The sequence below is a fragment of the Calonectris borealis genome, chromosome 8, assembly GCF_964195595.1.
Source record: "Calonectris borealis chromosome 8, bCalBor7.hap1.2, whole genome shotgun sequence".
Taxonomy (NCBI): domain Eukaryota; kingdom Metazoa; phylum Chordata; class Aves; order Procellariiformes; family Procellariidae; genus Calonectris; species Calonectris borealis.
Window position 1 is genome coordinate 12,080,892 of NC_134319.1, and position 23,708 is coordinate 12,104,599.

A 23,708-nucleotide genomic window follows, 5' to 3' on the forward strand; every position below is an offset into this window, starting at 1 on the left:
TTAGCGCTCTTCTTCGGGGTACCACACTGCTGCCCCCAGACCACTCCCCGTCGCGGGTCACCTCCCAGCTCAGCAAACCTGGCAGCCTGCCCTTCCCCGAGGACACCTCTGCCCCTCTGTGCAGGCAACACCGCAAGGGACAAGGTGATGGGGGAGCAGGGAGTTACAGTCATGAGCACATGGACTGGTTTCCCTCAGTCCTACCACCGATCTGCGAAAGGGCACGTCGCCTTTCAACAGGCACCAAAGGGGGGAAACACTCAGAGAAGGCACACGGCGTATGTTGGGAAACAGCTTATTGCACTGTAAGAACGCATTCGGGTTTATGTCTCGAAGAGGGAGCTTGGTCGCCAGAAATATTCTCAAGTTAACCAGAGGAAAAGGCACTTTTGTCCTAACCCGAGGCACGAATCCTGAAGGTGATGCATTTGCTCCAAGAACAGTGTGCATGAAGAAAAGGTCAGAAAGAAATACCTGAAGAAGCAGGGGGTACATGTTTGCTGCAAGCTCTGGGAAAGTTTCTGGCTACACACTCCAGCTGAATCCCTGTTTACACACATATAATCCCTGTTTACACACATATATGTACCAGCACCTATAGCCTCGCACCGGGGCACGGGCAGCTTTCTGCATGGTCAGCATTGTCTCTCCAGCTGTGGGCTGGAAGTCTCCCTCAAGAGCACCTCACCTTAAAATCTGCCAATGCCCATTTAGAAGAGACAAGGCAACGCCGCGTGGCTGAGCTGGGCAGGCAGGAAAGGCTGGGTTCCCTCTGCCGTCAGCAAGAACCACAGCACTGCGGGACAATCTCCTGTTGAGTATCTCAATGAGGCGCAACTAAAGAAGAACCAACAAGTCAACGGAGGTACTTACATCTGTCGCTTCGGTCTTCGGGACTGGATGAGGTCTCCCGGTCAGAAATGAGGCCAGAAACGGCAAAGATCTTCTTCCCCGTATCATCAACTTTGAGGGAGCCGGGGGAGCTGGAGGGGAGCTGCGTGCCAAACTCGTACTCCTTCCCATCAGCGTCCGAGAAGCGCAGATGGGGCGAGTCAGTGTCATGGCAGTTTTTCAGGCGCTTGGCCGGCGTAAAGGCTGACTGGTAGCTCTCCCGGTCTTCAGTAGATGCAAAGGGGCGGAAAGCCCCAACGCCGCTGTGGTTCAACATACTGATTGGGGTGCAGTCCAGGTTGGGGGGTGCAAACTGGGGGTGGAGGTGAAGCAAGGACGGGGGAAAGTCACGGTTCGCAAATGCTCCCGGCACCCCGCCTTGCCGGTGATACATGGAGGCAAAAGTATATGAGCCATTGGTAAAGGGAATATGCACGTCCTTATCTGCTGACACGGGGACCCCAAAAGGCCTCGGCTGCTGGCAGGGAATGGAAGCATCACGGCTGGCTTCGGCGGTGGAGGCAAGAACCATCAGTGCCGGGGAAGCCAGCGGGTTGGGGAGGTAGGGTGAGTTCTCCATCTTGAACGCTGCCCGGTGTAAGTCCATCGGAGTCCCTTTCCTCAGCAGGATCACAAGCAGAACGATCTTCCCTGGAAGGAAAGCAAAGCGATGCCTGGGAATGGAGCGGGGAAAATTACTGGAGCATCATCACCCTCCAAACACTGCAAGGAAACAGAAAAGAAAAGAAAACACAACCGGTTAGGTTTCTGCACGCACCTCCCTGGGACGCTCCAGCAGCAGGGTGGCCACACGTGTTACAACCCACCGGCCGGCGACACGCCACTGTTCTCATTCAAGAAAATCAATAGACAACTTCACACACTAGTGGAATCAGCTCTGGCCCTCCAGGTTAAAGGGTATCATCCAGTGCAGATGAATGGAAGGCAAACCAAACATAATAACATGCAGATTTAATAACCCACTAATAAACGAGGTTCGGTCTAAAATTAAGATAGTAACTCCAAATTATAATTGAAATGTTATACGGACAAAGAGGCATGTACATATAATTGCAATAAACTTGAGAATGCCCTCACAAACACACACCGCTAATTTGCTTGGGGGGGGTGTAAAAATATCTATTGCACATAGTTACCTAAATAACCCAGCATACATGGTTATACTGTACACGATGCCTAAGGCATACATAACAGACATGCATTTTCCCTCACTCTCACAGTATATATGTGTAGCTAAGTACTTGCACACAGTACTTGGCACCATCATATACATATACACACACACACACCATTGGAATGTAGGAATGTGACTGTGTATGGGTGCGTGTGTGTAATACACAAACACCCACGCGGGCACACGCTCCCTGTTAGCCAAAGGAGAAGAGACTTCCCCAGTAAAACGCCTGGCGTCTCTGACAATATTTAAAATCATAACGGGTGCTTCTGCCATCTGATCTCTGCAAGCATCTGCCTTTCGGGTCGGGGACAAGAGAGAATGGATCAGTAATTTTAGTTCCTAATGCACTCACTCTTAAGTAGATTTGCAAACTGCCCTGGATGTGCCATTAACATTTAGAGGAAAATGTTAACAAAATTTCTGCCTCGCATCTTGCTGAGCCTCCTAGGCTGGCTGCAGCCACCCAGCCAGCCACAACCCCCTCCCAGGGTGCGAGAAGGGAAAATGCTCCTTTCTGTATCTCCCCCAGTTCGCTCCGGCTTTTTGTGTTGTTATTTTCTCCCCCAATCAATCTCGTGTCTTTTCTTTTAAGCTTCCGCTGCCTGCCATTCAGGCCCCACAACCCAGCTTAAAATACAAGGACTATAACTTTGAAACAATATACTAGCCGCTGGAGCTCAAAGGGCCAGAAAAATCATATAATAATAAAAAGCTGTTACAAATTGTGCCTCTTAAATCCAGAGGGTCAAACATCTCAAATAAAACTTAGTGAAAGAGTGTCTCCCTAATGGAGTGCCTTTTGTACTCCATGAATGAGGGAGCCTAGGTTAACAAAGTGTATGAAATCCAGTCTGTGGCTTTAATGCAGTTCACTGATAACATTTCCTCTCGCCCATCCTGTACCCAGCCGCTCCACTGACTGTTATTAATTGTGAAGATGAGTGGACACCGTCTCTCTGCTTCCTCATTTGGCACCCATCCTTACAGACATCATTGCTAAATTACCAGATTATGTATCTCGCATTGACGGATTTGCTCTCTTCCAAATTTTAAATAACTTTCCCGTCGAGTTCTCGCCGAGGAGAGCGAGGGGGAGAGGGAGAGCGAGGGATGCCAAGGGCATCCTGGTCAGCGCTGCAGTCTTGGGTACACTCGCTCCGCTGCTTCACGCGAGGCTGATCAAAAACTGGAGGTCAGGAAACTGCAGCCACTGGCAAATCTGGAGTTGCTGGGGGCTTATGCAACCAGGTAAATATATATACACACACACACGATTATATATCTAAAGAGACGCATGCAAATAAGCCACCGTTCTCAGAAACAAACAATCATTAACGTGGAAGTGAAACTGAGCCATCACGGGAAAACACGGATTTCCAGGGAAAAAAAAAAAGCGACCACCTCTGCCTCCCTTTCTATTTTTACTTGTGCTATCACCCCATTACGTTAAATGTATTTCATAAATTAGTAATCTGGCCGCAACACTTGACACTCCTGTAGGATACTGTGAATCACTACGGCCGTTTATTCGTTTGCAAACTTCATTACACTGGGAATAAATCAACACATTACAATATCTCAGCCAGCCAAATTTAATTTTTTTTCAGCTCCCACTTCCTTTTTCGTTCTCTCTTGCTCCCTTCTCGGCCAGCACCTCCCCACCCCCAGCAACACGGACAGATTAGACTGCAGCGGACCAGTCATTATGAAAATCTATCGTTAATACACTCCCAATGTCAAAATGTCATAGGTTTAAATACAGAACCCAAAAATACGAAAACTAACTGACCTTCTTAATTAAAAAAATATGGATTGCAGGGTAATCAGCTGGAGGGAACATTTGGGTGCCGGGAAGGCGGTGGGCACAGGCGGAGTGAGGAACTGCTACTTTTCTGCCTCTATGCTGATTTTTTTTAATTTAGCACCTCGTGCAAATCCAGATTAAAATAACTCCAGCTATTGATCCGAGCAGTGGAATTGACATTAATTTTAGTTCACTTCTCACTTTGCAAAGGGATCAATAGGAAGTAATAACAGCTGACATCCCCGCTGAAAGGAGGAGAAAAGACGGGCTAGAGACAGAAATCGAAAAGCAACCAAATAAATCAGCAGCTACTTTTCCACGGCATCAGACAAACTCCAAACAGATTGCAAAAAGTCTTTGTTGAATTAACTAAACAAGGAGTAGAGGGAGGGGGAGTGGAGATCAATCTATGAAGCTACATAAACTGTCTACCAAGTGTGAAGGTTAGACAGACAGACTGAAAACAAAGTCTAATTTTTTTATTATTGTTTTTTTCACAGCTACCTATATGCATAGTTATTGGTTTTTAGAGCTACCCTGTTTAAGGTGTATACAAATTACCTGTGCAATCGTGTCTATTACTAACAACAAGGCTAAACACGCCACAACCAAGACAAATTGAATCAACAGCCTTTAGCTCTGAACCATTAAAAAAAAAAAAAAAATCTCTCACCAAGGAACAAGTTGTAATCAGTTATCTCTGCCTCAGTTTTGGTTCCTCTGCTTACGAAGGTTGTAGCACTGTGCTGAATTAGTTCAGAGGAAAGTCTGACAAAAGTAGGAGAAGCCATGACAGAGCTGGATTTAGCAGGCATCACAAACACCCAGCAAGTGGAGAAAACAGCAGTGACCACTGGTTATAAGCGTAAAACCCACTTGCAAATCAGCCTGCAAAGAAACACACACATATGCAGGCACATGCACACCCCATACGCAGCCACCAGATCTGCAAATCTTTTACTAAAATGTTACTCAGAATTCCTATTACTAAATCACCTCTCTGCTATCGATTAAAATAAATAAAACGCACCGCTCTGGTTTCTACAACAGGTTGCATTTTTGTGGTCTCTCAACCATTTCCAAATGCCAGAGATTAAAATAATGGGGCAAATTAACATTTTTCTCCCTCCAGAAACAAAGTTTTCTGGGGAAAAAAAAAATAATTAACAAGCTATGGGGAAAAAAAAAAAAGATTAAAACAATGGGAAACCCAGGAAAATTGATGATGCATGTAAATTAGGAAAGACCCAGAAAAAAATCACAATATCCATTTACATTAAAAAGTTTTTTTCCCCATAAATGTCAAGTAGGAATTTAGAAATATGCTCTGCGCAGAAAAGCCAAAGATTATAAAACAAAATAATGCCAGCTGTTTGGGGATTTAAGTGCTCAAATGGATTATATATTTGAACCAAACTGGATTTCCTTATAATAAATAAAACAAATGCAAGCTCGAAAGCCAACAAAGGAGAGCTCTCATCACTGGATTAAGATACAAAAGAAAAACAGTTAATTTTTTTCCAACGCGTGAAATATGCCAACTGCAGCCGCACACCCGGGCAGCTGCTGCGAAAACCGGTTTAAGGGGAAAAGAAAAAAAAATAGAGGAGAGCGGGCAGCGGAGGAGCCGGCGGCGGGCCCGGCCGGAGCGGCCCCGGCCCCGGGCGGCTCCGCCGGGCAGGGCAGCCCGGCCTCTGCCCCCTCGCCCCGCGCTGCGCGCCCGCTTTTGTTTTGCTGCAAACTTCTTCCCCCCGCCCGAAAAAAAATTTTTTTTTAAGAAAAAAAGGGGGGGAAAAAAGCCCCGGGGCGGAGCGGGTGCTCCCCGCGGCGGCGGGCTGCAGGGAGGGCGGGAGCGCCGGGGGCTTTGCAAGAGGAAAAAAAGAGGGAAAGAAGGAAAAAACCCCACAACCTACCGAGGGCTTTGCTGGCCGCTACGCCCCCGGCCCCGCTCCCAACTTGGCGAAATCCGAGCGAAAATCGCGGGCGGCGTCGCCCGGGGGGAAGCCCCGCTCCGCCGGGCAGCGCGGGCGGCGGGCGCGCCCCGGCCCCGGGCCCCGGGCACCGGCCCCGGCCCCCTCCGGCAGCGCCCGCCTCGGCGCGGGCAGCCAACCGGGTCGGCACCCGCCGGCCGCCCCCTCTACCTCCCGCTCCCGATTTTTCTCCCGCGCCCGGGGGAGGGGGTGTTAAATAAACCCAAATAAAATAAAATAAGAAGGGGGCGAGCCCCGGGCTGGAGCCTACCGACGCCGCCAAGCCCCGCCGCTCCGCTCTCCCCGCCGGCAAATTAAACAGGTGTTTGGCGGCCCGGCGGGGCCGGGGCTGCGGGCACGGCTCGGCTCGGCTCGGCTCGGCTCGGCTCGGCACGGCCCCGCGGTCCCGCCCGGCCCCGCACGCCCCGCCGGGAAGCGGCGACCGGGACGCAGCCGGGGCTGCTCCTCTCCTGCCTCCTCGGGAATTATTCCCTCCCAGGGAGGGCGGCGGGAGGGGGCTCCGCCAGTCCGGTCCGTACAGCCCGTTAAGTCGCCTTTTTCCCCCACTTCTTCCTCCTCCTTAAACCCCCAGTCGCAAAGATCATCAAACGCGAAGAGGACCAGAGTTGTTTGGATTTATTGCAACAATCACTTACCATACACGTTTCCTGTGTGGAAGGATAAGCATTCAATACAACTCTTTAAGTAGACAGTTCCTAATGATTTCATTGTGGTCAACCAGATGGTTTTTATGTATTTAGATCTGAAGGTGAAGAATTATTTTCCATGCTTCCAACCTATTTACAGACTTCCCTGGTCTAGAACTGGGGTTGTTGGTTAAAAGAAAGAAAATCCTGCGATTTCTCGATCGCATCGCTGGATGATCCAGAAAGTTTTCTAAAGAACCTAAAGCGAAATCACGGATAATTCCTTTCACCTCTTCTGGCTTTCCAAGCTACGCAATTCACATGTGGAGTAATTTTAGCTCATTCGTTGAACAACGCTGACAATTTAAACCGCCTCTCTACCTTTGTTTTATCTGCAATAATAAAACCAGAACAACACCGCATGTGAGATCCAGGCGTTTGGTTCCTACCTGAAAGCAGTCGGGGGGCAAGGGCGGCAATCTTTTAGGGATGAAGGACCCGAGGAGGGGCGAGGACGTTGGACAAACTTCAGCCTCGTCCAAAATTAAGCTAAGTGGCGATTTAACAACGTGCGTTTAAAAAAATAATTCGGTCTTCGAGCGGGGATCGCGCATTTTTGGTACGGCTTAAAACTAAAGTTCACACGGGGACCGCATGACTGCAAAAATGAAAGCTTCGGAGTAAATAAAATTACTGGCTGTTCAGTGTTTCTTGAACGCACAGAAACCCTGGCGGGGTTTTTTTGCAGATACTTTTATTGCAAAATAAAAGCCTTAGTTTGTGTGTTTGGAAAAAAAAACAACACAACAAACCCTGGGCGGGTGGGTGCGTGGATCTGCTTATTTCCTTTGAAAAAAGTTTTTGTTTTGCAGCCGCTGGGAAATGAAATTGTCGCTGCCCAAAGCGGCCGCGGGGAGAGCGACGTGCTGGGCGCAGCGGAGGGAGGCGAGGAAATAACTCCCCGGGCTGCCCCACCAAAAAAATAAGGAGAAAAAAAAAAAGGAGTTAAAAAAACAATATATGTTTCGGAGCGAGGGATCTGTGCCGGTCTCTGGGTCCGGCCGGGTCCCCCCCGCCGTGCGCCGTCCCCGGGCGGGCTGCCGCGGCGGTCCCCGGCACCTGATCCCCCGGTGGCTACCGGTCCCCCCCGGAACGCCGCCGGGGGGGAGGATCCGCGCAGCTCGGGGCTCGCCGAGGGTGCGGGGGGGGGCCCCTTTTATCTGCCTTTCCCCTCGGCATTACCATGCCGATCCCCACCCACCCGGCCCTCCCCGCGGCCGGCGCGGCTCCCCGCCGCCGCCGAGCCGCCCGGCTTCCCGGAGCTGGGGAGGGAGAAGGAGGAAAGGGCGCGAGGGGTTGGGGTGGAGGGAGGGGGAGAAACTTGCCCTGCAAAGTTTGCGTGTGGCCGGGCGGCCCCGGTGGCCGGTACTCACGGTGCGGCTGCCGGCGGGCGCTGCGCGGAGCTGGCGGCGTGCGGGGAGCAGGGGAGTCCCGGGCGTGCTGGCCCCGCTGCGCGCCCGCGGCTCGCATGTAGCAGAGCGGGAGGCGGCGGGGGTGCGAAGGAAGGAGCAGTGCTGCCTCTCAGTGCCGGCTCTCATCAGTGAATGAGCCTCCACTCTCCGAGGGACTCCTGCCTGCACACACACATGCACACACACACGCGCGCACACACACACACACACGCACACACACACACTCGCACTCGGAGCCAGGCTGAGCACTGCATACATTAGGGCACTCGGGCAGTATGGGAAATGCAGTCCAGGACCGAGCGCCCACCCGCCGGCCGGCCGGCAGGCACAGCCCCCGGAGTTGCCCAAATGGGGCGTCAGGGGGCTGCTCCCCTCCCAGGGGCGCCGCTTCCACCCCAGCCCCTCCGCACCCGCGTTGCCCACACGCCGTTAGCTTCTGGCACCGATCATATTTTCCACCGTGCAGCTCCCTCCTAAATTGCAGCCGGACGCTGCAGGGTCCCCTGGGCAGCAGCATCCCCTCCCAGGCAGCCCTGCACCCCTCCAGCCCAGGGGCAGCTGGCACCCCTCGGGATGCTCACGGGCACGCAGCCTTCCCCCACGCACCCTGCCGCGTCTCCTGGCACTCAGGGGTGCCCAGGGATGGGCAGATCTAACAACATCCCCAAATTTGACTTGGACAGCCGCAGCAGAGCCAGAGAGCAAATTAGGGACTTCACACTCCCAGTGTTTCTCCAACTGCAGCACGCATGCACGGCACGCACATTGCTATTTTAATGTTTCCTGGATGCACGTCGCAGCTCTGCACGAACCCTCCCGCACACGCGCTCCACCTCAGCCGCAGGCGACTCCCCTGCCAGCCCTATGATTGTCCCAAGCAAAACTGCCAGTCGTAGGAAATGGAAGAGCCAGTTTTAGATGGGGGCTCAGATGAAACACTTGTCTCATTGTTTCCTGTGAAGTACACCAGGGATTGAACCGAGAGACTTATTTGTTCCACCCAGGAGGGAACTGTTTTGTTTTTTTCTTCAACTGCTAAATAATTTCAGGTTGTTCTTCAAAATAAAGTGTGGGCAGCATTTTTTGGCTCTTACCTAACTCTGCACTGGCATTCTCAAAATATGACCATGCTATACGACATACACTGAAAAAAGAAGTCCTCTCCATCAGCATCATCCACCACTTGGGCTATATCCTATGTGTGTGTGTGAGAGTAAGAGGGATTATGTGCTTACATCATCCAGCAACTTTTGTGTAAGCAGTGACTCATCACTGAAATATATGGGCTGGTTTTGCCTGTTACTCCCTGGGATGCACCAACGCCTATAAAAGTGTCCACAGGCACAGCAAGAAACGTGGCCCCAGGCCTTAACCGGGTGCATTGTGCAGACCGTAACCGTTTGCTTCTCTGCTGGGCTGAAGCTCACCCATCTTTTCTACAACACTTCAGAAGGTCTTATGCAGTCAGAGTGCTTGCATGCTTCGTGAATGGTAAAACCTTTGGAAATGGTAGTAAATGTAGCCAAAAAAAAAAGGCTTTCTTCTTTTCACACTTAAATTTCAAAATAAAATCCTGTGGCATTTCAAGTTCCTCAACTCAGGAAAGCACTTGGGTGAAGGAGCTTCATGTACGTTCTTTACATAAGCGCCAGTAGCTCTGTTCCCTGCTCTGACCTGCAGCTCAGCCATACAGAGGCAGATGATACTCAACAAAAAGAGCATGCTTCCCCTTCAAGGCATCTGCTCCGTGGCTGCTTTCCTGCACACCGTGTGCCGGAGCGAGGAGGCTGGCAGGGCAGGCAGCAAGCGCTGCCTTCTTCCATGGATCATCCGTGGTACGATGGTAAACGCGGGCTCAGATTCCCAAGCTCCTTTCCTGCGTTGTGTAAAAACTGGCATTTAGATATTCCAGGTAAAAATCTCTCACAATTGTGAGCAAGCATTACTGTGCATATATTCTGCAGTTACCCCTTGATTAACCGAAGTTATGATTTTTTTGGATTGGTCATTTCTAACACCTCTTTGGAAATAGCTGCCCCACAGGCAGACATGCCCCAACACACGAGTCCTGCTGATTTGTGTGGGGACACTGAGTTAATTGGCATCCCACACATTTCCAAGGCACTCATCCTGCAGCATGCTCCACACCAACAGGACCAACCAGTTGAGGACTTCAGTAAATATTCCATAGGGTAGTATAGATAGGCCACATTTTAGATAACATCAGAGTTCAGGAAGCCACATTAAAAACCAACCCTTATGTCCCAGGGATCTTGGGGAAAACATTCAGCCATGGCTACAGCTTCATAGTCAGAATTACAGAATTCTGGTTAAAAAAGTGCTCTTATTATAAAGTCTTCTTTTCGGTACTTACAACGTTGTGAAAAATGATCCCTCAGATTTAAACTTTTTTCTTTTGTTCTTAGAAAAAAGCAATTTTTTTTACTTTTTCAGTTCCTTAGTATGGAAAAAGGGATCTGAATCCTGCGCCGGTGTCCAATTTATGCTAGCTGAGAATCAAGCTCTGTGTTTTGAGGCTTGAAAAAAAATTATGCAGCTTTATTTAACTTTATGTTACTGCACCGTTACACAAGAACTTAATACAGTTTGGATTCAGGGAACAAGTCTGGCATTTAGCTAGCTTCTGTGAGCAATGTCTTTGGAGGGAAATGAGAAGATACACTCAAGTTATTTATATTTGTAATTACCATTAATCTGTATTACTAATGAGGGTTTTGATCCTGAAAATGGATCCATAAACATGGACTCCTGCACAGCTATGGAGCTGTGATATGCACAGAGGCCCATAGGAAAAATTTCCACTGAAATATATTCTACACTGATGATTTGGACCTAAAATAACTTTGACCATCTGATTTAACTTTGTGTGTACTGCTCATCTCTAAGACTAATAGGGGACCCCTCAATATCTTTTTTTTTTTTTGCACTTAATAGTAAAACAAAATTTGAGATTGTTATGGGCTATCACAGTGCTGTACCTTCTCATTGCAAACACTGTTCTAAATACTGAAGTCTAAATTAAATTAATATATACAATCCTGAACCTACAGAGTTGATTAGATGCACTTAACTTTATGCATACAGATTTCTATAGGATTACCAATAGTACATAAAGTCAAGTGTACGTGTAAATTCCACCAAGAATAGTGCCTCTGACGGTAAGCCTGCTGGATTCTTAAAATACCAACATACAATTCTTAAAACAAGAGACCCCTCACTCATCATTATGTCCTCTAGCTGCTATTTTATAAAATAAAATTAAGAAATATGATAAATTATAGCAGCAACTACAGAAGGCATGGAGCAAATCTGTATTGCACATGTACCAGCAGCGCGTTGGGATCCCATGACGGTGCATTGCATTTGTTGGAACTGCCCTGCTGTGATGCTGTGGGTCCCCCGAAAAGCAGCACCCTGAGAAGGTGCCAAAATTCTGCAGGTATGGGACCATGTCCTGAAGTCACTGGTGCTGTCACCTCTGCTAGACCCAGGCCATCCCTTGCATCCTTTCATCTGCAGTATGGGTGGAGGTGGGGAAAATGGCAAATTCATTCATTCATTCATTAAAAATAAACTTTTTATCGCAGTTAGCCTTCAAGACGGCTGTTGCTTCCAGCGAGGTGTGGGTGGCTGGCTGGCGTGTGTAATCTCCATGCCCTCTGCTGGCTACAGCCAGCGTGTCTCAGCAGCGTGCCACCACCACCCTGCCCTCACAGCTGGGAGAAGGACCACTTGTCCCCTCCCGGGAGAAGATGCTGGGAAATGCTGCCAGTGGCTGTAGTCCCCACTGTCCAAATGTTTTTGTTCCCTGGTTTTATCAGAGCCATGGCCCTGGTTTCAGCGTTGATAAGCTGGTGGCTACACTCCAGGAGGACAGGAGCTTGCAGCCTCTGCAGTTAGCCATGTCTCACTCTGAGGAGGACATCTGAGATAAAGATTGACCTATGAGTTTGGGAGCATTATTCTGGTCTTAGCAGCTGATCTGGGCTTTAATGATTGGTTTAAGGATTGTCCCATAGCTCAGGAGAGTTAATACGAGATCTCTTCGTCTTCTGAGCCATCTGTGACTGCCCTCTGCCAGTCCCCTCTCTCTTGCAGAGGAAGAATCTGGCAGAGGCAGGGTTGAAATCATACTATTTGCCAGAAGTTTGAAATTTAGAGCTGGCGTACTCTCAGTGACTAGTCCTCCCAGAATGAGAAAACAGTCCTTTAAATGACTTGTTGACTCATAGGACAAGTAGTGAGAAAATTTCCTTCAGCCTGGAAAAATTTTCTATGGCCGACAGATAACCATGTCCCTTTTTCATCATCGCCATCACCTAGACCTCTTCCAAAATCTGCTGAGTAACACATGAGAGCAAGAAGAACCTCCTGGTTCTGCTCCTCAGGGCATGCTGCAAGATGCCACTTTACTTCTACAGCTTTCTCATCACCGAATCTTGACAGCAAGGGTGGAGAACATGCCCAGGAGTTTGCAAATGAGTGCTAGGTGTTCCTCATTAACCATTGTCCTGCGGTACTGTTTCCTATATGACCTTCCCCTTGGAAAATTCCTTCTCCAAAAAAGAGGTTGCAGACTGGGTGGCAGATGCCTGACAAGTAACTGTACCAAGTGTTTCAGGAACACTGCTCACAAGTGAACGTCAGCCATATTACCATTTCCAAAGCTGAGGCCCAACCCAGCTGCTTGGGATAAGGTGTCCAGAGCCCTAAATGAGGCACTTCTGGGACACTCTGCTCCTGAGGAAAGTTATCTCCAAAACTCCAGTATCTGAAGTTGCATGTTTTAAGCACGTGCAGTCTGCAACATCCTTTCGTATCGATTATTTCTAACGTTTGCTGTTACAGTACTGGACACTTGTTTTCTGTACAAGCATCCACCCTTCTTTCAGGGCTTTTTTGAATCCCTCTCTGAGCAATATCCTGTTGCTATGAGTTCCACAGGCTAATGGTGTGGAAAAATATTTCCCTGTGACAAGAGCTACACCTGTCCAACCCCCCTTCTGTGCACCATCCATCACGCTGACAGCATAGGTAACTTGCCCGGGATCATGTCAAAGCGTGAAATAGCTATAAAGGCAAAGCATATGTGTTTGTCATTTTTGTCATTAATGGGATCAAGTAAAACTAAGGCAAAGCTATTGAACTGTGCCTCGGAAGCCGGGGGAAGCTGGAGCCATGGCCGAGAGCAGCTCAGAGCGGTGGCTCCTGCTTTGGCCCATGGAAAGCGCACGGCTTTGCTCTTCTTATTTATTTCTTGGTGTTTGCTGTGACTGCACCTCAGGGAACATGTTGGGTTTGCTTTTGGGGCCCAAAGAGGCTGCACAGGCTGGTGCAGGGGCAAAGCCTGGAGGGACACGGGGCTGCACCTGCCTGAGATGTGGGGCTCCCTAATTCAGCGGTGAACCCCAGTTCAGCGGGGAACTGGGAACGACCCCCACCTTTCCCTTTAGCCAGGCAAGCAAACCCAAGCAGGACAGATCTAGTGAGCTTTTAAGGCAGCTCTCTGGTGTGATTAGTTAGAGCCTAACATGAGATAAAATCAATTGGAAACTTGTGTGAGTTAGGGCTGCTCTCATCAGTCAGAGTTTGCAGCAGCCAAGTGCAGCATGATTGTTATTAATATCTGCTACAGATATATAAGCTGAAATGGTGCTTTACAGTAAAAAGAAAGACAAGTTGCTCTTTCCCAAGAACATACAGGTTGTGGATCTAATTCAGAGCCGTGCTGAGCACCCCGAACATCTGTAGTAATAGGAACTGGCTGTTCTTAGGAGGAAATATACTGGTGCCTTATATGCACGTGCATTTTCTCATGATACTGCGTAACACAGAGCGATGCTGTTTAGGAGTTCAAAGTGCTGAGTATTACGATGTTTGTGGTCGTGCCCAGGAATTGCGTTAGATATTAGCCAGCTCACACGCCATAGGTGACTTAAGACAAACCTACGCTCTGTGCCTGCCTTCTTTCAAAGGAAAATGCTTTATGCCGATGCAGTTAGTCCTGCGTAAGGCTGGACCTCAGCGTCAGCTGTAGTGCTCAGTACTGTGACTGCTGTGATAATTCCCATGCTGCGATACGAATGGGATTGCACCATAAACCCACACACCTTAGCCGCGCTGATGGCCAAGCCTACATAATAGCCCAATGCATTGGTGCTAATGATCCAGTGTTTATGGTGGCCCACAGCACCGTTGTCATGCCAACCAGATGGTATTCCTCCCTAGAAAAAATAATAATAACCAAATAAATAAATACTTTCATTCCCTAGGCTGATCTGTCTGTTTAATAGGAGTTGGAGGTTAAATCTGAAGGGGGGAAAATCCAGGCTGAAATAACAAACCAGCCTCTGTGCAGGTGAGAGCAGAGGGAAACGTCTTTTGCCCTCTCCATCCCCCCTGTCCTTTGCAGAAGACTCTCTGCAAAACCTCCTCTCCAGCGAAGCAAACCCCTCCTGCGGCATCGCAGGGGAGGGGGAATTTCTGCCTCGTGGGTCCCTCCCTGGGGATTTGGGTCAGGCCAGGGACTTCCACGCAGAACCCCCCTATCCTGGTCCCACAGCAGCGTGGCTCCAGCAGAGTCGCGGCACAAGAAAGCCTGTCCCTATGGCTGCCACGCTGCACGTGAGCGCCAGCAGCGTGCCTAGCCTGCCTTCTGCTCAGCCCCAGCACATCTGCTGCCCCAGCAGAGATCTTGGACTCTGGCGTACCCGTCGGGGTACTCGCAGGAGGGAAGGTGCTGCTGCGCACCCCTCCGAGCCTCGCTCCTCCTCGGGATCCTCCTTTCCCTTTCTGAGAGCGTGATGTGCTCCAGAGCTCCAGCTGTTCCTCAGCTCAGTCACCAAACCTGGCTTCAGAGACCATTTTCGCAATCTCTTCTTACAACTTTGGGTAATTTTTGGTTTCATACTGAGATAGACTCCTGCTGCTGATTTCCAGGACTATGTGCCTGGTTCTCACTCTCTCCCTCCTGGGAAATTACCCATCTTCCTCCAAGAAACACGTCTTCTTTCTAGCGGTCTTTTTCACGAGTCACTTCTCACCTGACTTTCCAATCCCTTTTTCTTGCCCCTTTCTTGTCCTTTAATCCAGCTCACATTACTGTAGCAGTAAATTATTTAAAGAAGGCAAATACGTGCAACAAGCTAGCTTTCTGTCAGACATGAGCCTGTTCAGAAACTGATACACTCAAAATTTCTTTATCTTGGCCCTGCTTTCTCTTTAGCTAGCTTTTTCTGCTGTCCAGTCCCAGTGACCCATATCTCACAACCCTTCAGACGCCTGCCTTGACTGTTGGAGGAGCAGCTCATTGCATCTACAGTTTTCCTGTGGACCTCAACCCCCCCCCAAGGAACCAGAAAGGCAGAATTTACTGGAATGCACAAAATGGTTTGGATAACAAGAATAGCTTGAATTTTAACAGCAAATAGAAACGATAAACCTTGGAAGGGCTGTGCCTTTTGGCAGTGCCACTACCAGCAGGGACAACACATGGAGTAGGTGAGCTCTAGGTCTGGTCCATCTCCAGACTCCGGTGTTTCCTCCTACAACTCTAGTTAAAATTGAAAGGAATGAGGGATACTCAGGAGTCAAAAATTCCACTACAATAACCCAAATTAGGCACTTCAGAGTTGAGAGTCATCACCTGCACACACCACCTCACCCACTTCCCTTTGTTAGCACTGAGACAGTGAGTTAGCTAAGGCAGACACAGCGATTCCCACGTGCCTGCAATGCATCATGCGTAGCTAGTGAGGCTGCATGGGAGTCTGTAGTAATTTCTCCCTGTTGTGTGTGAAGTATGTGAAAGGCCACTTCCTCCAGTCATGTGTTCTTCGGCTGGTATTCAGGAGACTCCTTTCCATCCATCCTTCCATTGGTCCATCAAGCCACCTATGCACAGCATTGTTCTCCCTCCCTTAAGGCTGTGCCAGTGAGAAACAGTTGTAGGGTGTGACCAAGAGATGTTAAATAGCCCTGACAATTTGTGTGCTCTTGTAGGAAATCTTGAGCTTCAGTAGCATCTGGGTCTTCCTCCCACTGATGTTCTTGAAGCTGAGTCAGGTTTGAATAGTCCTGGAGATGTTCAAGGTCTCTCTCTTAGGTCTTCAGAGTGCGTGGGTAGTTGACCTTGTTGAGTAATGTCATCTCATTAGACAAAAACGCATGTCCATTGAGATAAGGATGAGCTGTCTTCCATAAGGAGCAATAGGTTTGAAATCACATCTCAGTTAGTCTTTCTCTTACATGTTCAATTGCTGTGACCCCCCTCCCGCTGAAATCCTGCAGGGATATATTTCAGTGGGCTAATTATAAATTCCCTCTGTCTTGCATTAGCTGGATACAGCATGCCTGGTGGCATGAACCTCCCCTCCTTCATTCGTGTTGTGCACCTCTCTTGCTGCAGGCAAAAGTAATTTCCCCAGCCTGGAAATGTGATTTAATTTGACCTTGTTCACACAGGTTCTGCATCTTTTACATTCCCACCCCCAATGATAAAACAGGATCAGAGGAAATTGCTATGATTCACAGAGATGCTCTGCCTCAGCCTCCAATTCTTCTTGTTCCTTCCTTTCCCCCCATCCCCTGCTCTGCCTACTCACCACAGCTGGTTTCCTTACAGGGTACTTTTGACTGTAGATGGAGGATGTAAGAGGGGTGTGAAGATGTGAAACCACACGCTTGTGTTACCTCTCCACTGCCAGGAGAGGCAAACTGCTTGTCCTTCCCTATGAGCCGCTTCAGAAGTGAAAAAAAAAGAAATGGAGAGTGAAAGTGAAGTGGGAATATTAACAGAAACAAGGGGAGAGCTCTAGCACTCTGTTTCTCAATTGTTCTTCTAGCAGAGCCTTACTTGAGGGAATCGCCCGTGGTCCCTGCCTGCCTGGATCCACTCCTTCAGCCCTCCACTGCCTGCCCCAAGGTTGCCGCGGGGTGCTCAGCTGCACCTTCCCACTGCCCAGGGGCTCCTGCCCCTCGCCTTGCCCTCCGTACCACTCGTTCTTCTTCCAGCGCTGCTGAGATGGTGAGAATAAATTGTCTAACATAAATACCTCAGCCTTGGGCTCCCCAATGGTCCCATTTAGAGGAGCATCTGCGGAGAGCCTTGCGCTCTTCTTGCACAAGGTCAGATCTTGTTTGCGGGACTCCCTTTCCCTTGTCCTGTGTTTGATCCTCAACAGTGAGACTTAACAGCGAGCTTCTCTAGTGAGGACTGTCTCTTTAGCTGTGCCAGAGTGGTATTTATAATACAGTTGTTACTTTACAGAATCCCAAAGCATACAAGATGCTTGGAGAGGCATGCTCTGGCTGTGCGTCAGCTGCCTCCACCAGTAAACTCGGGCATGGGAACAGCAAGCCATTTTACACCAGCTCACAAAAGCCATAAGCCATGACAAGAAACACTGGCTATCTGTAGCAATAAGCTGCAGAGCGCTATGGAAGCATGCTTACAATATTTTCCCAGTAATGGTGATGGCATCAATTGTCAGCGAAGCAGACAATCTGGCTGCACGTGTCATTCAGAGTTGTTAATGCTCTGCTTCTCGTCTGCTGGCTTTCCCTTTTGTGCTGAACTGTTACTAGAGCCTTGGAAAATCTGCTGGGTCCAGTGCCAAATTGTGTGGATCCTTTCCCTTCAAATGCAGAGGATTTTTGCCTCATTTTAGGTGTGTGGGATTGTTATTCTTTACAGCAAGTTTCTGAAGGGGATGAGAAATGTTTGAGATCCCTTAAAAAGAGAACAGAGCTATATTCGATATTGCAATAGCTTTATCTAAAGAAAGTCATACTTGCTCTTTCTGTCTCCACTTCAGCAATTCACATCAAATGGAATATGGTCTAAAGAGGTCATATCCAACCCCAGGTTCTATCGGGGTAGCTTGGCCAGACAGGAAGAACCTCAAGTGGTCTCTAAAGGACTGGTAGGTGCAAGTGTTGAGCTTTTGCACTGAGAAATTCAGTCTCTTCAGTGGAGAATAGAGGGGGCAGGATAGAGGAGAAGGAGAACATGTCCTCTTGTCAGTACTCTGTGAAGTTGGGAAACAGCTGCCAGAGCTGGCGACCACAGTGGATAAAGGACAAAGCACTTGCATTAACATTTTGCCCCCAGTTTGTACAGACTTAGAAAGTGGAGGAGGCTTTTGGCCTGGGGAAGATGGGTGAGGTTCTCCAGAGAGTAGACTTTAAGGTCAGAAGGTTCAATTCTGAGCGGGGGATGGGTTGTCTGCATGTTGATGGGCTGAGCAGTGAATCAGTCCAGAGGTCCAGAGGATGGAGGGCTTTGCTTGCTCTCCATCAGCTTGACCCTTTTTCTGCCAACGAAAGCAAGATGCCTTGTTCCCTGGAGCCCCAAAAATGATGGCTGGTGCCTCTCACATGGAGACAAAGGGGCACCTGGAGCAGCCTGGTCTGAAAACCTACCAGCCTGGCTTTGAGGAGCGGCAGTAGGAGCTCATTCCCAGCGAACTGGATGTTTGCAGAGCGCAGTGCAAGACTGCCCGGTGACTCAGTGAGATCCAAGCACTGCCCGCTGCCGAGTAATGTTTTTGTGAGTAAGAGACTCATATAAGCCGTCCGCAGTTTCTATTCATTTTCCACCAGCCCCCCAGGCAGCTTGTGTGAAGCTGAGCAAGTCGCTTGCTCTCGTTGGCTGCATCTAAACTCGTCTTCATTATTGCACATTTTGGCTTGCTTTCATCCTCTCCTCTTCTATCGTGAGGAGTTTGCCTCCATCCTTCATCTTCCAGCAGGCATGAGCATGCTGATGCTCCCCTCATCCCCTCATCCTCTCACTGTCTCTTGTCTATTTAAACTGTAATGTTTTAGGAGCAGGGACATTAACCCTCGCCTGGATTAGCATCACTCTAATGTAAATAATATTAGTTACATTATAGATGTTTCCGTAATTAGAGTTCCTGTTTCTATAGGCATTTAAACACCTCGTCTCCTCATTTGACAGTTATGTTATTTGATTTGTGTTCTCCTGATGTGGAGATCGGTACAGAAACCCTTTTATCTCTTCTGATGAACGGGTTTAGACTATGATTGGATTTGATTTTTTTAGAACCGTGTGTAGGGAGGAGCCCACAGATACCAGGTACAATTTGTGTAAGGTGGGATACTGCCACAGAATTCGAATGGAGGTTAAATAACATGGCAAGAAGCAGGGTTTTAATCAGGGGTTTTTTCAAGGAACATGAGGTAAGGACAAACCCTTTCAAAAGCAGGTGGAAAAAAAAAGAGCTGCGCTAGGCAGTGAAGCCTTTTGGGAAGAAAACCTGGCCTCCCTGTCCCCATTTGCTTGCCTTTTGAACAGGACACATCCGTATTTGCTGGCACTCTGAGGGAAGCCCACTCATGAAAAGGTTTACCAGAGATGATTTTATTAGAGAGGCTTGTCTTGGCAGATGGCTGTATGTTTTAAATTTAAACAGAGAGGCATAAATAGTAGAAAAGAAAAGAGGGTAATAAGAAAAATATTAAACTGCCCAGTGCAAATCCTTGGGGAACTTCTATTGCAATAACTGACCTCCCATATAGCACCATTTATTTCATACGCTGGCAGCTTTATAGGTGCTTGTACAGCTACAGACGAACACCAATTTGCCAGTGCAGTTTGTTTTGATAACTGTTGTTTTCAATAAATCTATATTAAAATCAAAGGGAAAATTAAATAGACCAAAGTCGGTGGCACTAGAGATAAGGTAGCACATTACTACACTGGCCCCTTCAGCCTCCTACCTCCAGCGTGGGTCACAGGTGTGATGAATTTCAGTGGTCTCAGCTGTGCTTTTTGATGGCAGCCAACGTAAGTGAGAATATTTGGGGGGGGAATGGGATTTTGACATTTCAAAGCTCAGCTGCTTCAGGGCTGTAACAAAGGAGGAGGTCCGGGCGAGGATGTGCCACTCTCTTTCACAGGGTCTTTCTCTTGGGTTTCAAAGGACACTTGCAAGCACAGAGGCCAAGGTCTCCAGCCTTTGGACCCCTCTGCACTGTCTCCCGGGACCCCTTACATGTTCCCATTCCTACACGGCAATACACACAGCTGGTACTTGCGGACTGAAAGCAGCAGGAGATGCAGGAGCTGCGACTGGTCCCCAGGCAAGGGGAAACTGGGATGTCAGTGTCTAAGGCTTGTCTGGACACGGCATGTCCTTCTTCTCCCTACCCCTGGCAGAATAAGTGTCTCCGGTGGCAGAGGGGAAGTCCTGGGGGAAGAGAGGGAGGAGGGAAGAGAGAATGGAAACTCCAGGGAGAGAGCTGAGAAGGAAGGAAAGAAGAAAGAAAGGAAGGAAGGAGCGAGCTGGGGGAAACGATGGGAGGAAGAGAGAGGCTGGAAAAGGAAAGAGGGTCTCCAAACACTGGAGAGGAAAGACAAAGTGGCAGAAAATAGAATAAACAGAAGGGGAGACGATGAGGAAATTAAAGCAGTGTAGACAGAAGGTACGTGAGAGCAAGAGTCTGACTCTCAGCCCCTTACACCCTTACACCAGGGAGTAACTCCTTACGCACCTCCTTCCCGGTGGATTTAGCTGTCCTTTGGAGGTGCATGTTACTGGAGAGAGAGGTGAGACCTTAAGTTCGGTGGAAGGAGCCACTTTGGCCTGCAATTTAGGAACGACTCTGAAGACCTGGCCTCTGGACACTTGGAGCAGCAGTGGCGAGTCCTAGCCAGGTAATTATTTAGTTTCTGCGGGGCAGTTTAGAGGATTTTTGGATCCAGGAAGTTTTGCATAGCACTGAACATCACGGCTGAGTCCAAACAAATAACGAACATGAGAGATTTCATGGTAGAGCAGGTCAATTTTTTTCCAGCAGACCAGTTTTCTACCAGAAACGCTGATTGGAGTAACTGGAAGCATTTCCTGGGATGTATCAACATTATCCAAGCTTTTGCTGAGAAATTATCCAAAATGTTCATATGGGTTTTTTTCTCATCTCCTTCTGACAGCATTGTTTCACTCCTGTGTTATGCATTTATACCGCTTTCGGTCCAAGTGCTTGGCCAAAAACATGGGGTCTCCTGAGCTGAGGGGGAGCCAGGCGCTCTCCGAGTACAGTATTTTTCCTTTGCGAAGTTTCGCTTCCCTGCCCACAGCAAGAATTAAACCACCAGTGATGATGGGCTTGTGCCAGGCCTTCTTCTTGCCAGCCATCAGCCCGAGAGCTAGTTCAGGTTTTTTCAACCATCATGTTCCCAGTGCTTGTTCGGATTGTGCTGGGCGCTTCTCTTCTTCCCGGCTGCTCTAGTCTCTTATGTCCATCTTTTAAAGGCACATTTGAAAAATAGTAGTCAAAAACCCATCATCCCCCTGGCTTGGGGCAGGGATCCTTGTTGTTCCTGATATTCGGTTTCATGAAGAAACTTAGCTGGTTTAATAGGGATCTTAAAAAAGGGTGGAGATTATGCCTGTCGATGTAATTTACGGTATAAGGAAACATAACAGTGTGGTATAATGGATGGTTTGGACTTCTAGAATTATGTAATAATAAAAGAAAAGAAATGTCAAAGTGATAAAGTGAAAAGAAATATACTATTCTTACTTGGGAATACGTCATTAAGTGAAAAAAATCAGAGCGCTAAACTTTTTGTCCCAGATTAGGTCAAAAATCATATTTTTTGAAACCTCAGAATTTCCCAAGGGACACACATTCCTTTACTATTATTTTTGGCCAGCTGTCTTCCATATGATTGCCCGTGAAAAATATTTTATCTCGAGTTAAAATCCCACACATAAAAATGTCTCTCTACCTTCCAGCAGGTGTGCTTGTCCTATGGGAAGATTTGCTTTATCAGCAATTTGTTCCTCCAGGAGAAACGCTTAATTTTAGATGTTTTTTCCATTTACACTTAGAGTTCAAGACACTTGAGCAGCGCCTCAGTATTGGGTGGCCTGTGCAGGCGTCAGAACCTTTCCTTTATACACTGCAACCCTATTAGCTAAAATACTGGCAAAGAGATTTTGGTGAAGTGTTTTTTTTTAATGTCCCATTAAAAATGTTTAAAATGTTTAAGAATGTCCCATTTCACTGCTCTTGATGCCCTCACTTTGAAATACAGCTTTCCCATGACGACATGGCTGTAAAACACATTCAACTTTTTATTTTTTTAATTTTTTTTTACTAGTTAGCAATGGATTTTTGCTATAGCCATTAAAATATAAAGAATAAACTGCACCCAACTGTACAATATTTTTTTACCAGCATTTATAGTGACAATATAAACTGTGAGGGTTAAGCCTGAATTTTTTTGTCGATGGCACTGGAATATCAAGATTAAGTATACAGTGCGAGCACAAAGGTTTTATGACATACAATAATGTAAAAAAGGTTGTATTTCTTCAGCAAATTGACATCACTGTTTGTCCTTCTTTCTTTGTACTTCTTGGGTCTGATTTTTAGGAGCGAGAGTTGGAAAAGGCATGGTAGATGATTCAGTGCAGCTCCCTTGAACCGGAATCGGGTTGGCACCAACGGGACGTTTTACGGTGCTCTAAGTGGCTGGTTTCATGGTTCCCATCGCTCCTCTCGGGAGGTGATCCCACAATTTAATGCATCATAGCCTCAGGAAATTTCTCCTGATGTTCAGCCTACGTTTTCCTTCAGTCAAATGTCTTGTGGAAGTGCTCTGCTGAGGGGTCGTTTTATTCTGTGCTTCGGTCCTGATGCCTTCCTGACACACGTAGGTAGTTTTTCTGCTCATCCCACATACAAAGTGGGGGTAAGGGGCAAAACCTGGGTTCACTGGGCACTTTCCACCCTCTCTCCTTACCCAACCCACCTACCCAAGTGGGCTCCTGCTTTCTGAAGCACGTACATTGGTGGTAGTTCCACATCCAGCACCAAGCGCTGTGTGCCTGGGGTGGTCGCACCAGACCCTTGCAGAGGGGAACTGCAGTGGCGTGCAGCCCAAGCTACACAGTTGCTTGTGTTTGCTTTGCATTTCATTGCATCCTCTTACGCTCTCAAATAACGGGGGATTTTCTGGAGACAGGACCAGTCTGTCTGGTCAGCTTTGTACAGCGCTTTGCGTGTTCAGTCAATGTGAGGTCTGGCAAGGACCATCATGTCCAAAAATATAATGCTCCCATGCATCAAATCCCAGAGCTTTGCCCAAATCCAAGCTACAGCAGACATCCCATCCTGATCTGAAATGTCCAAGACTCCCTGGTCCTCTGTTAACATAGCCCCGTCAATAGCCACTCTCTGATGTCCTGCTATGCTTTTCTACTGCACTTTATTTCCCAGCCTGCCAAAGGCTGTCCCTCTCACCTCTGTTTTAACTGGAAAAGGATTTCCACCCCATGGCCCTGATTCCGGCTGAATTAATAGTTTTTGAACTGAATCAGCACATTTGAAGTTAAAACAGATCCCCACTGAGTCTGTACATTTTTATTACTGTGCAAGGAGTGCTTAGGAAAATAAAAGGAACAAGAAAGCCCTGAGAGTGGACCACCCTGTTGAGGGGGGAAATATAGAAATCGAGCATGTTTATATGAGTGATATTTATAGGGTCAAGTGACAAATATTGTACAAGGCCTTGGAGCCCAGCTCAGGAATACCACGTACCAGTCTGGGAGCTCGTGCTCAAGAAAATTTAATTGAAACTGGAGCAGGTGCAGAGGAGGTCCGCTAAGATGGTGTGGGAAATGGAAAGCCAAGGTGGTGAGGAGACATGAGAATAATGTGGTTTGTTTAGCC

At 48.1% G+C, this 23,708-nt stretch overlaps 1 protein-coding gene across 1 annotated transcript in view; it reads right to left on the reverse strand.

The window, feature by feature from the left end:
* Nucleotides 1-1,632, reverse strand: part of LOC142085205 (E3 ubiquitin-protein ligase Rnf220-like) — a 166,997-nt gene extending 165,365 nt beyond the window's left edge. Inside the window, exon 1 of the mRNA XM_075156994.1 lies at nt 874-1,632. Coding sequence (XP_075013095.1) covers nt 874-1,498 — 625 coding nt within the window. The 5' untranslated portion in view covers nt 1,499-1,632. The remainder of the gene's footprint in view (nt 1-873) is intronic.
* Between the last annotated feature and the right edge of the window lie 22,076 nt (nt 1,633-23,708).